Below are 13,657 nucleotides of genomic sequence, written 5' to 3' on the forward strand. Positions count from 1 at the left end.
CGCTTGTAAGGAGGCACGTAACGCTTTTATTTACATATTTCCTTTAATGCCGTCTCCGGTCTGTCTGACGTTATCCCACTCTAGAATGAGATGCATTTTCGAGCTGGTTGAGCTGCTTCGCGATTGTCTGTGTCTAGGGCCCCTATATGGCACCGGAGTAAACAAACAGCGCCGACCATTATCGTGTGAAGCCTTGGAGACTATGTGCAAAGACTCGTTTCCGTGGCCGAGTCCGTGTGCCTTATCGGTGGGACTGGCTGTGTCCAGCATGCCCATCGAAGTCGTCTCTGCTTATCTTTGAGCAGGTAATGGAGCAGAGCCAGCTTTTTAGGTAGGACCGATTTGGGGACTCGTTTTGCAGTTCAAGCCATGATACATAGTCCGGTTGCCTTCTGTTTGCTTCTTCGCATTTTAGCCGATGGTGGCGACACGATGCCCGCACAGCTTCTTGGCGCATTCCTCCTTTCCTTGTCGCTCACGGGCGGTATGGTGGAGCCTGTAGCGGCAGAACATCAAAGCAATGGGGTGTATGTAGTCACAAGTGAGCACATGGGCGACGATGTCAAGCAGGCAGCGAGAGAGGGACAAGGAAGAACACCCGAGGTTCCTGATGAGGGAGGAAGAAGTGTACTCCCGAGCAATGAGGCCGTGGCTCTCCACGGCGAGAACGGCGCAGGGTCGAAGAATGGTGAAAAGGGAGGGGATGCATTTGCGGCAACCAGTCCACAAGCCGAAGCATTTCGTGGCCCAGAATGGACCGGACACTCTCCGGGGCGACAAACAGCTGAAGAGGCACCCGCTGACTCGCAACGCGGCTTTGACCGTAACTGGCCAGAGGGACAACAACCGGACACGTCATCGGTGCCGCACGTAACGACCCAGTTCGATCACACATCTCAAGCAGTTGATTCTGATCAAGGACAAAAATCTGAAGCGGATCCTGCAGCGTCAAATCACGATCAGGACTCAGTTTCGTCCCCACGAACGAACGAGCCAATCCAGCACAGCACTGATTTCCCGGACAGTGATGGTCTATCTCCGTTGGACCCGGACTACGGAGAAGGGTACCGTGGAGACTATGGGGATTTCTCCAAAGAGAGTGTTGGCTCATCTGCGTTCTCGGGGCAGAATGACGACTACGTTGACTCGTCAGATGGTGGGATTTCAAATGCATGGCTAAGGCATATGGTGCGGCTCATGCCAGCAGAAAAATACTGTGCTCTAAAGGCTGCACCACCTAGCGTTCTTTATACGCCTCCCGGCCTGCGTCCGGAGGACCTTGAGGCTCTCGATATTTTCGCCGTCAGGGACGAAGGTTATTTTAGGTTGCAACGTGGACCCAAAGGCAGACTGGTCTGCCCAACAAGTAGGTTTCTCCTCGGCTGGTGGAATATGTTTGAGATTTGAGGTCGACTGCCCACTGTCGAAAACCCGTTTACCACAGAAACTTGCAGCCTAGCGCAGTCAGCAGACGACTCCCATGCGCGATTGGAGCCGGCTTCCCGGAGGACGGGCACGGCCGCTGAGCCCACGTTTCTCCGTGCACTCAGGCTGGTGCGCGGGCCAAGGATCCCCGGTGTTGGTCGGGTTACCAAGTGTTTATAGATTATTTATCTGTTGCCAAGTTCTGGATAGTGATTTTTCATGCATTCAGCTATTTGATCATGGCCAGCAAGCTTTGTTGATACTCACTGAAGTGTAAACGAGCACTCAGTTCAGCGTCACACTGTAGGAAAGACAATGTGTCGCAGCAGCTGCTGGGTGACCGTTCGACGCGAATTGTATGTAGAACGGCAGAACGGAATTTGCAGTGACACAGTGAAATCCGCATGTGTGCCTTGGGCTTCCTGTCGCCTGCAGGACGCCGCGGCCAGCGCGTTCTTTTCCGCAGCTTGCGACTGGAAAATGGAGAACTTGTGGGGGACATGGTGTTTTTCGATCCCCGTATCTATCGCGCGATGATACGAGAAGTGCCTCCCGATGGCGCAGCCGATAAGAGACGATCCCAACCAGACGTGAGAGGAGCCAGCACCGAAGGTTCTAAATCTCAGCAGTCTGACAAGGAGACGAGCTGGCGGTCACAGTTCTTATGCAAGTTGTTCAAGCGGTTATGCCGCACACAGACGCAGCCCACAAATGAACAGGACGAAGAAGGTGATGACCAGAAGCCGCACAAGAGGCAGCGACGGCTCATCGTTGCTGCGGGGGTTCCTTTGCGAGAGGTTCACGGCATCAAGCCCCTCGAAATTTTCGACTGGAAAGTGAAAGAACTGCTTCATCGGCTGGAGCGGGAGAGCGTGGAGGATCACAACACTGCCGAAGGGTCGTCGCCGTATTCTCCCGACGCAGCACAGGCAACAGACAACGCACCGGAGTTTCCGCGTGCCGTTGGGATAGGTGCAGGGGTTGAACATGGAGCAAACGTAGGTGATCCGCACGTGGGCAATGACGCAGAGAGGCCCCAGCATCTTCTTGCTACGCAGAGTGCCTCACCTGTCGGTTCGCAAGCTGCCTCGGACGATGCAGTTGCGCCCATGGTGTCGGGGAAGGCCGCGCTTCGGCGCCTTAGCGAACATCCTTACGTTGGCAACGATGCGTACATGGCAGATGCAGAGGGAAGTGCATCTGACGGGGGCGTGGTGCCTGAAGATGACTGGGGGGAAGCGGATTATGACGACGAACCGGAAATTTACATCCCCGACTTCCTTTTCAGCTTCCCCACGAACAACTCACACGTTGACGATGAGCCAAACACTCTGGAAAAGGAAACTACGTCAGTTGATCTGAAGGTCACGGTTCTTTGCCTAGAGGATGGCGCGCCTCCTATTTTGGTAAAGGAGTGGCCAAGCTTCCTAAATGTAGTTAAGCCAAGTGAGTCCCACGTCATCACTAGGACGCGGCGATGCCGGTAACACATGGTGCACTTGGGCGTCAACGTCAGTTATCTGTGCAGTGTACACGTGCAGGCTGAAGTCCTTTACGACTGGAGGTAGGAATAACCTTCGGAAGGCAGGTGATTCCCGGAGCGGTAGGACTGAGATTCACGGAATTTGCAGTTCGAGATGTACGAGCCAAGCTCTTGTGTAATGTACAGTTTCTTCTGTTGGGCCGTTTGTGTACATGCGTGGTTGCGTCATCTCAGGGAAAGGTGTACCGCAGAAGCCACGAACTCCCAGAAAATCTTCAGTCGTCTGGGGAAGTTCCGTCTTGGGCGCGCTTGCCGCTGGCGTCTATGCAATGAGTAAGTGACCATCTGCTGCCTTCGTGGAAAACAATCCCCACTCGCTCAGAGATGTAACTAACCTAACGCTAAATAACAGAGTTAGTCCTAGAGGGATGAGCTGTGCAAATATCATATAGTGGACGTTGCAACGCTCATCTTGACATTTCGCTGAACTTTCGCTGCGACTTGAAGCTTTGACACCCTTGGGGGGTTCAGGAGAGATCCGGCTACGGTTCCACTTGCCATCTTGCTTGTACCCGCGCGCACCCCGTCCCGCCTCCACCTTCAGCTTGACCGTCTGCAGAGGGATGAATGTGAGGATGCGGTTACACGTGCAACCCGGTCGAGCACCGTGGACAAAGTCTCCGCTGTGTGAACAAGGGGAGGGCAACGTTTCATGAATGCATGCGGCAAGCGCAGTTGTATCTCGCCGTCTGTTCGCTAACTGCTTTTGGCGGGGATGGCAATCACGTTATCTGGCCGAGAGACGCAGTCAACTTAACTGAGTAAGAGTGGGTTTTCAGAGATCTGGGCTGACGTGTCGCTGTGTTGGGTTTCAGAGAGAATTGTCAACCCTGCCGCCCTCAGGTTTGATTCTCGGGATGAACGCGTGCAGTCGGTTTCTTTGCTGGGTTTGCTGAGTGCCTTCGTCGCTGGAACGGCAGCTCTTGGTGAGAACGAGGAGAACGCAGACATTTTGTTCTGCATATCAGGAGAACAGCAACTTGCGTCTTCTCAAGCCGCATGCGGCTCGCACTTTGCTCATGTTGAAGGGAGCCTACCTCTGTCCAAACACAGAAGAGACCGCTTGTGTCAAGGAACAATCGGCTCGCGTACCGTTCATTCACTGTGTGCAATGTGCCGATGACGGGGGCACGGAGAGGGGGAGCGCGTAACCGATGTGTTGTTTCGTGAAGTGTTTTGGATCAACATGTAGAGAACGCTGGCAATTCGCTGGAAGTGGCGAGGCGTACCCGACACTCACATGTACGTGTCGCTCTCGCAGGAACTCGAAGCGGAATTAGGTTAACGGTGTGTGGAGGCTCCATGAGTTCTCGAACGCTAAGGCGGGGGAGATTCACATGGCACTTGTGGAAGCTGCTTCTTAAGGAGGCTCTGAAAATTCCCGTGCTTCTTTCTCTTGTGATCAGCTGGCGCGACTGCGTGGAAAGCGAGGACTGCGATTCATAGCAGCCACCTTAGACATAATCTCCGGGAGGAGCTTTTCGAGGAGGACGCACGTGGAGATGCAAGTGACGGAAGGCCGTTACGGAAAGACTTCATCTTCTACTACGACCACCATTTCAGTCAGTTATATAATCCATGAATGGTAAGAGAACGCATGAGGCAAAATACTGAGATGGATTTCACGGTTTGCCGCACAACGAGCAAAGACTGCCTCACCGTGAGGCACAACCTCCAGTTTCAGTTTTTTGTGGATCCAGTCGAGGTCTTAAATAGACAGACGAAACACGTCGGGAGGCCAACCTGTATCGTGTTGTTTTTTTCATTCCAGTCTCATGCCGAACCGTATCTACCTTGAAAGCCGTCGCGTGCAACGATACGGCTGCATGCGGGCGTTCTGTTCAGTTCCTGTCTTTTTATCAGTATTTAGGGGAGTGTCTTGCGCGGCCTTCGTCATGGGGGCTTGCCCCGACGGTTTGGGTTCCCCGAATTGCACGACCCCCCACGCGCAAAGACCGAGCATCATTTTTGAAGGGGAAAACCGGACTACAAGGGAAATGCTCTGTGAGTTTACGGGCATCAGGGAATTGTTTTTATACACAACTCGACGTGACGACCGAGTCTCGCGTTGGCTGCAAAACCAACGTCTGAAAAAAACACCGCTATGTGCGAGTGGCTTTGTTAAAGTATTTAGCTCATCTCGGACTGCGATTTTATGGGCCACTGAGGCGCTTCCTTTCCAACTGTCGTATGCCAGTTCCAGGGACTTCCTGTGCAGAAATGTGACTGTAGTCGAGCGAAGCAAAGGTTTCTTGTACGCGCTTCTGTTGCGCGTCCAACAGCCCGCTCCGTTACCTTCGCTGCTGCTCGCCTTCGCACTTGGCGCTGGGCGACGCATCACCCATGTTGGCTTCGACCCTCTGTGGTCCCTTGGCTACACGTGTTAGTACAGCTCCGGAGCGTATGGAAGGAGTTCAAGCTCTTCCATGCGTGAGCGCGGCCGTGGTCACGTTCGTGTCCATGTGTTTGTCACTTCTGGGACCGCACTGCTAGTTCTGCCGGACAGGTGGCGTTCGTGGCTATGAAAGGGGCCAACTTCAGCGGCAGCTTTTTGCGCAGCGCGAAGAAGCGTCCATCGCGAGTGTGCGACGAACTTTCCCTTATTCTTGTACCCTCTGTCCTCTACAGCATTCTGTTCTCAGTGCACCAGGCCTGCTACACTAAACCGCGTTTAGCGCGGGGACGTATCCTCTGCGAGCGGATCATTTCCGCGAACGGTCGCCCCAGCCAACGCGTGGACCTCTCAAAAACGATGGAAGGGGAAAATGAAGACACACACAGATCCACGACCTACTTTGCATATGAATACGCAGATACATGCATATATATATATATATATATATACGTATCTGTTTCTATAAATAGAGAGAATACGCGTTTTTGAGCGCGTCGCGTTTCCACAGTGTAACGTTCGCCACCCGCGCGTTGCCCAGCAACATCCACTGGTCAATCTCCATTTCTACGTCCCACGGAGTACCAATAATGGCAAGGACGCGTGATGAGAACCGCCCACTCCACAGCTGTATCGTGTTCGAGTCAGGTCTTTGGCAAACATTTCCCACGATAGGAATGAACATTCCCGCTCCGGCCGGTCTTCGGCGTCACCTTGTTGGGGGTTGCGTCTCACTCAGTTCTGGGCGCGGGAGACGGCAGGGAGAAGCTTGCCGCTTTGACGTTTGCTCCGTTCGGAAATCTCTTGTTGCTGCTGCTGCTGAAGGTGCTTGTGGCGAAGACGCTTCGCTCGGCGCTCCTCATCCGTAGGGCAAGTCGGCGATCGCGTACTTTTCCACAAATACAGGTAGTTCGGGCGTGCTCCTGCGGGTCCGGGAAATCACAGGGGTGCGCACGATCGACAGAGGGAGGAATGTGGAAAGGAAAGCAGAACCAGAGACACGAATCCACAAACTCCCAACCGGTGTCTATGCCGTCGACTCGCACAGAGCCCCCCAGAACGCGCGGACACACTCCACCTTCACTTCCCGACTGTGAAGAGCCGGGTTTCCGAAGCACAGAGATCGGTCGATATACACACAAGACTGGCATTCGCTGCACAAAGACAAAACCGCCCGCGAAACGGTGCGGACCCCGCCGGAGCGAAGTGAACAGGCGTGGCCTGGCGCTGACGAACCGTGGGAGGAGTGTGACGAACTTTAGTAGATTTTCTCGTGCTGTTTCTACCGCGCAACATATATGCACTGGAACCACCATGGAGAAAGGCAAGTGTGAGCGATTGCCTCAACGAAGGTCAATGAAGCGTTTGGCAGCGTGGGGCGACTGTCACCTCCCTGCCCACGATTGCGCGCTTCTTTTTACACTTTGTGGAAAGCACATGCGTTCCAGTGACCACGGAACTGTGTCCTGATTCAATGTTGGCCTGTTTAATAGCCTCCCCAGGTGGCCCGGGCCCCCTCAGAGCCCAAGGTCACCTGACTAGATCGCACGTTCCGCAACCCCCCTATCCGCACTGCACTCTACCCTCCCCCCGTCAGCACCCCGGCACTCTCCATCTCGTGTCGAAGGCGTGTCTCCGACGGCAGGCTGAACACAGTGAATCCTACCGGCGCGCACTCCGGCTGCTGAATGAGGAGCGTGGCGAAACTCGAAATGCGTCAGATGTGTCATGATTTGGATGTTCTCCTTTCCGCCTTGGTGAACAGACTCAAGGAGTGGCCACTCGCACGGCAGCGGCCCCGCGCGTCTTACCGTCTGCGGGTGCTGGGAAGAAACAGTCATCCGCGTTTCCAGAAAGATAGGGAAGGACATGTGAGTTCTGACGCTGCGCGTCGATTTCTCGGCTCGCGGCGAAGGCGAGCAGGCGCAGCGACACAGACACTGGCGGTCTCAGCCGCCCCGCGTCGTCGATCCACCAGACAAACGGCAGATCGAAATCGGGACTCGGCGAAGCAGCCGCCTCTGACGGCGCGTCTGTGCAGCGGGAAGAGGCTAGGAAGGTGCGCACAAGACAAGCAGCCGCACGCAGAGCTGGGGCCGTCTCCACCTCTTGGACGGAGTGCCGGACGAGGAGCGTTGCGGCAGGCACTGCTGGCAACGGCAGAAAGAACGGCTTCTGTCCCAGCAGGCCGGAGCCGGGCGCAGCTGCACAGACAGCCGACGCACCGGGCGCGGCGAGGGGAAAGAGAAGCAGGCCTTTCAGAGCCAGGCACTGAACAATCAGGAGACGCTGGTCTGGGTCGTACAGGAGCGAGGCGGGGAAGAGGACTTCTTCGTTGAGCCCGATCGGACGGGTGAGTTTCGGCGGTTCGCAAGGGGCGTCTCCTTCTGCTGGCTCCTGGCGCTCGCCCTGCTCTTGGCGCGCGCCGCCCGCTTGGCCCTCCATCGTGTGTGCACGCACTGCAGCGCATGCCTTCTCGTCAAAGAGGTTGCGCGGCTGAAGAAGAACCTCAGCACTGTCGGAGAGAAGTTCTCCGTCGTTCAGTCTCCAGAGCTTCACAGTGCCATCTCCTGCACAGGACGCGGCCACGTGCCGCAGATAGCTCCTTCTCGAGGTGTCTCCGTCGGCCTCGCGCGCGTCTCTCTCGCCAGCGTCCTGTGGGGTGCACGTCGCATTTCCAGAGGGCCCGCCGATTGCTGCTGCGTCACCGGTGTGAGCGTCTCCGAGGGGCCGCCCGGGAAAGTCGGCAAGCACCACAACATCTGTGACGAAGTCGCCGTGTCCGAGAAAGAAGCTCTCGACGCTCCACGGCTGGTCCAGGAAGCACACGCGGATCTTCTCGTCGCGTTCTGCAGTGATCAGGAGCGTTTGTCGCTTCCGCGTCCTCGCTTCTGCAGGCTCGGCCCTCGCCGCGGCAGGCGCCACAGACGAAGGATCCTCCAATGTCGCCGCCGAACCTTCGGTCTCCCTCCACACCTCTACCACTTTTAGCACAGTGATGGTGGTGAGGTGCGAGATGATGGGGATGTCTTCGCCGCCTTCTTCGTCCTCATCGCCGTCTGCTCCGAACCCGGGGTCCGTCGACAGCGAAGCCGCCGCGGTCTCCGAGGCCTCCGTTCGGCCCTGTTCCGCTGTTCCGTGCCGCTTCTCTGGACCGTTCCGGGACTGCGAATCCTCCGCGTTCGCAGAGGCGGCCAGGGGGTTGCAATCGAGAGACGCACTCTCTCCAGAGCTCGCAGTTTTTTCCGACGTCACCTGCGGCTCGTCTCGCGTTCGCAGGCCGTGGACACTCGCGAGGGACTGCATGCGCTTCACGAGGCGGTCCCCGGCGAGCTCCTGTGCCGCCGGCATCCGCCAGCAGTCGCCCAGGCGATAGACGTCTCCAAATTTATCTGCAAGAAGAAGCGGGAATGCCTCTCTCTCTCTTTCTTCTCCGTTCTCTCGCGCCTGGCCTGCCGCGTCCGACGCGGCGGCAAGGGGCATCTCCCGCGAGGCAGCAGGCAGGAGGAAGACAGCAGCGCTGAGCTTTTTCCGTTGCTGGCGGCGCTGCAGCAGCTGAAAGTCTGCGTCGGAGACCAGGTGGACGTACTTGTCTTCACCAGCAGTCACCCAGAGACATCTGTTCTTCCGCTTCTCTGGAGGCGTCCCAGCCGCAGGCTCCGCGGGCGTCTCTCCAACCAGGCACCTCGGCGCTTCTCGCTCGCGCCGGCCGGTGGGGCGAAGGCGGGAACTTGTGGCCCCGCAGCCTTGGCACACGCAGTCTGCTGCGGCCACAGGCAGAGCGTGGTTGAGAGAGGCATCGGGTGCGGCGGAATCCTGAAGCGAGGAGGTTCCGCCGGGAGGCAAGAGCCAGGCGTTCTCGACAAAGTCGTACGCGTGGAGCGAGGTGGACGTACACCAGAAGAGCACGGGGCGGTGAGGATGGAGAAGAAAGGGCACCGCGGGGAAAAGCGGAAGCGGAGAAGACGGAGGTGCACTGACTGTTGAGTGAATCGGGCAAATGTCGCCGGGGTTCACGGGCCGACCCGACGTCGACACCAAACGCGACATCTTGTCGGTTTAAGAAAAGGCGGAGGGGAACGGAAACAACCGTGAAGAAGAGAAGAAGAATGAAAAGAGGGGAGAGAAGGAAAAGAGAGGAGAAGGAAGAGAGAGAAGAAAGAGAGAGGAGAAGGAAGAGAGAGGGGAAGGAAGAGAGGATACGGAAACGAAGAGAAGAGGCGAGAAAAGGAGGTGGAGAGGCGAGAAAAGACGACGGAGATTGTGAAGGGGGCAAAAAGGGGAGAACGAGGGCAAAGGACCAGGAAGAATTTCGAGAAACGGAGCACATGCGGCAGATTGCCTCTCAGTCCAGTGTGGAATTTTCAGCTTTTTACGAGAACGGGACGGAAAGACGAATCAAACAGCGGCAGCGCTTTCAGCGCGGGAATAGCTTTGCTCGGTTATCTCACGCCAGCGCAGACACTGCGAAGGCCTATTGGTAGGGAAAGGAAACACAGGAGAGAAAGAGACAAACGGAGACAGATTGCCGTTCCTTTTTTCATGTTCGGAAGACAAAACCAGCAGGCTCGCCCCACACAATCGACTCTGAGACGCTGTCTCTCTCGATTGTTTCTTACTGCCGTCGCTGCATCTGCCGCATTCCTCGGCTGAAACGAGCAGCGGAAACAACCCTTTTCAGCTAATCTCTTTCATCTTCTTTATCGCCACCTTTTCTCCCTGGAAAGGCCACACTTCGACGCGTGACCCTCTTTTCTTCCGTATGGGAAAAGAGCACCGCAGACACCGCAGACGATTATTCTTCTGCCATGCAGACTCCCGCGCTTTGTGCTGGCCGCCCCATTCTCCGGCACACCGTCGCCACGAAAAGAACGCATGGTCGTGTCTCTCTCTCCTCATTCTCTTTCTTCTCTTTCTCTCGCTTCTCTTTCTTCTCTTTCTGACTCCTCTCCATTTCTCTCCCTTCTCTCTTTCTCTCCTTTTCTCTCTTCTCTTTCGCTCTTTTATTTTCTTTATCTTTTTCGGGGGGGGTGTACGCCACACCCGCAGGGGACAGGCAGGCGAGGTGTACCACGCGTCAAGAGCAAGGCAAAAGGGCCGTAGGGCGAGACGAACGCAAAAGAAAGAATCGAAAGAGATAGGTTAAGAGGAAAGTTGAAGAGGTGGAGACCGGGGGAAAGAGAGGAGTCCAACCCGTAGTATATACTCCCCAGAGAAAGGTAGTTTGTATATACCTAGGAATCCCATTGTATAGTGTGCAACAGGAAGTCTAGCTTCAGTTGTTATTTGATTGGTTTTGCATGCCCTGAGTACGTAAGGAAAAGGAAAGGCTAACCCCTATTTAAACAGAAGGAAGGGATGTGGAGAGAACGCGATGAAAATAAAATAAAGGAAGGCATTGGCTAGAATTGCCGCTGGGATGACCGGAGTCCGCCAGCAGGTCGAAACCAAGAAACAGGAAGTTTTCGACTCCACAGCCTGTCCAACTTCATGTATGAATTATGTCGTCTGAAAGTTTTTGTTTCTGTACATATTTGCATGAAAAGGGGGGGGGGGGGGGGGGGGGACATCGGAGCGCGGAGGCTTCTGGATGCTGAAGGCTTTTGTGGTCTGAACGCGAAAAACTTCAGTCTGCTTCACCAGTTTGCCGCTCTAAAGCTGAGGATGTTTGCCTTACAACACAAACACACGCACGTTGCTCATTGCTCATTTCAGTTCACACGTCTGGTACTCCATGGGAATGCGTTTTCTGGCCCGGTTCCGAGCTTGCGGGCTCCCCCGTTTTCACTCCCTCAAGCCTGTCCGTCCTCCCCCCCCCCCCCCCCCACCCTCTCCCGCCAACACTCAGAAGCTGCCCCGGAAAACAGCGACACGGTGGAGCCTTCGACACCCTCGTGTTGGAATGAATTCTACTCGCGTTGTTTGACTTCCTTCCTCGTTACGAAATCTGGCAAGCGACACCGGAAGTTCGGTGGGCGTGTGCGAATCTCTCCCCGTTTTCCTCGAATCGCTTGGAGATGAGAAGCGGCGCAAGCTGTAGAGACGAGAATACCAGAACTTGTTTTTTCCACGAGGTGACAAGACGGCCAAAGCGCACATAATCCGAGTTCACACGCAGCTGCCGAGCCATGCTTCCCGCTTGTTGCAGAACTTTATCAGGTGGTGCGACCAGCGAAGGCCCCTGTGGAGAAACCTGTGCTCCCAGCCGCGGGAAGGAATTAAGACTCTGGGGAGAAAGACAGACCGGAGTTGTTGAAGTTTGTGTGTCTCCACAACACAGCAAACAGGAAACGAACCTTCAGATATGCACCTCTAAGGCACTTTCCACTCGCCTCCGGGGTTACACCCGCATAGCTAGACACACGCTGACGTGGACGCATATAGATTTACATCCGTGAACACGTAGACTGACGCATATTGGTTTGAATCCTTGGATTGCTGGGGCAGAGTTCTGTCTGTCTGGGCATCCGTTTTGAGTGGAACCTTCGTGGTGCAAAGAACGCGTTTCTCGGGAGATCCGCTGTCAGTCTCGGCAATCGCCAGCAAGCTTTACCAGAAGGAAACCTTTCTGTATGCCGGACTGGATCAACCGAGCCCGACCGACCCGTCGGCCAGACAGGAAAGAACCTCCAACTCTACATCTAGGAGAACGAATATGAATATATAATATATATATATATATATATATATAGGTCTGCATGTTTGCAGTTCTGCCATGTGTATGCGCGGTGAAGCAGCAAGACAGTTTGCAGCACCATGATAAGTGGACGTGGATTGTTCGGCCTCCTTTGTCGTGTCCCGGGCGTCTTGGAAATGGCCAGGTAACAGTCGGAGAGTTGCTTACATTCGCGTTTCGTCCTTCGACAACTATGACCGTACCCTCTGTCTGCGGCTGAGTCCTCCCCTGCCGACAAGAGCGAGATTCGAAAATGTCCTCACCGCCCTCTCTCGAGTCTTTCTTCCCTCCTTCCTCCGGTTCCCATTTGGATGGTTCGCTTCCTCGCGAAAAGCCTCATCGCCGGACTCATTCCTTTCTGTATCGCCCTCGCTTTTTTGGGAGGACGTACCCTCGCTGCAACCCCTGAGGCGCCGCCGGGCGTCCGTCCAGCACGCGTTTCCTTGCTTTCCACGTCCCGTGCTTTCCTTCCTGGTTTTTTCGGCAGTGTGTGGACACCGTTTCCACGCTTTTTGGCTATTCCATCCTTTCCTCTCGTGTGCGTTGGGTTTCGGCGGAACCTCGTTACAGGCGTGTGACGCGACAGCAACCGCGGTGTGTGCATGCGCGCCTCGGCATAACGCGTCCGATGTTGTGTGTCTCGGAGGACCTCACATTCCAGAGAAGAAGACAGAGCTTCTCCGTGTCTCTTTTTGGTTTCGTCTGTTATTTTCGAGACGCCGGCGCCTCTCGAGCGCGTGGTTCACGCTGAGTCAGGTTGTGTCCGCGGAAAACCGGAGATGTGCGCAACTTTTCAATGGGGCTTTTCCTCGTGCCTGCATATCGCACAGGCAGCGCTGCTTGCCAATGCTCTCTCCACCTGGCATCGAAACAGCGACCTTTTCTTCCCCAAGATACAAATGTTTCATGCGTCGGCTTTCGCGCCTTCCACGTTTTCTTAGCAGTGTGTCCCCGCCAACCCTCTGTATCCCTCTCGATGTAAGCATGTCAAGCGAAAGACGACGCGCGTAAAGGAGCCTCCGCCCACACGTTCGTGTGTCTTCCCGATGTCCACGTTTCTGGTTTTTGTCGCGAATGTGTCGGCGTGCCTCGATCCATTTCAAAGTACACACGCATGCACGCACGCCTGCCTCCGGGCGGGGTTCCAAGGTGTCTTGTCATGAATCTGGAGGTGTAGATTTTTGGTCTCGTGCGCCTCTACCATTCCTCCAGGCGATTCGTAGCTCCGTGCCCCGGTGAACTTGCCCCTTTCGTACGATGCGTGGACCCTGGAAGTCCCAAGAGAAAGGGTGAGTTCCATGACGTGCTGCAAAGCCGAGTTTCGTTCTCTCTGCTCTCGTGCTCAGACTCAGAGTTTCTCTCTCTTCTCTGCCGCGTGAGACGCCCATCGCCTTTTCTTCCCTCTCGCTTCGCTCGTAGCTCTCTCTGTTTTTTTCATCGGGTTGTGGAACTTTGCGTGGTCTCGTAGGCGCCGGCAGAGCCAACAGCGCTCTTCTGGTGTCTTTGCTTTCTGCAAACGAGCGAGTCTGCTGTGTAGTACGGGCCAGGGAGTGGTGTGAGGCCTAGACCCCTTGCGTGTGGCTTCTCTTGTCTCCACCTCGTTCTGTCACCGCTACATTTT

The 13,657-nt window shown here is 55.5% G+C and overlaps 2 protein-coding genes across 2 annotated transcripts; one reads left to right on the forward strand and one right to left on the reverse strand.

The window, feature by feature from the left end:
• Window positions 1-369: 369 nt before the first annotated feature.
• On the forward strand, window positions 370-4,550 carry NCLIV_008760 (conserved hypothetical protein; the record flags this gene model as incomplete). The annotated part of the gene is made up of 5 exons (XM_003880392.1): window positions 370-1,366; window positions 1,861-2,871; window positions 3,143-3,241; window positions 3,784-3,894; window positions 4,375-4,550. 5 exons carry the CDS (start codon window positions 370-372, stop codon window positions 4,548-4,550), a joined length of 2,394 nt encoding a protein of 797 aa, XP_003880441.1.
• Window positions 4,551-7,127: 2,577 nt separating this feature from the next.
• NCLIV_008770 (putative WD-40 repeat-containing protein) lies at window positions 7,128-9,410 on the reverse strand (the record flags this gene model as incomplete). Its single annotated transcript, XM_003880393.1, has 1 exon — window positions 7,128-9,410. One exon carries the CDS (start codon window positions 9,408-9,410, stop codon window positions 7,128-7,130), a length of 2,283 nt encoding a protein of 760 aa, XP_003880442.1.
• Window positions 9,411-13,657: the final 4,247 nt, after the last annotated feature.

Source organism: Neospora caninum, chromosome III (assembly GCF_000208865.1).
Source record: "Neospora caninum Liverpool complete genome, chromosome III".
Taxonomy (NCBI): Eukaryota; Apicomplexa; class Conoidasida; order Eucoccidiorida; family Sarcocystidae; genus Neospora; species Neospora caninum.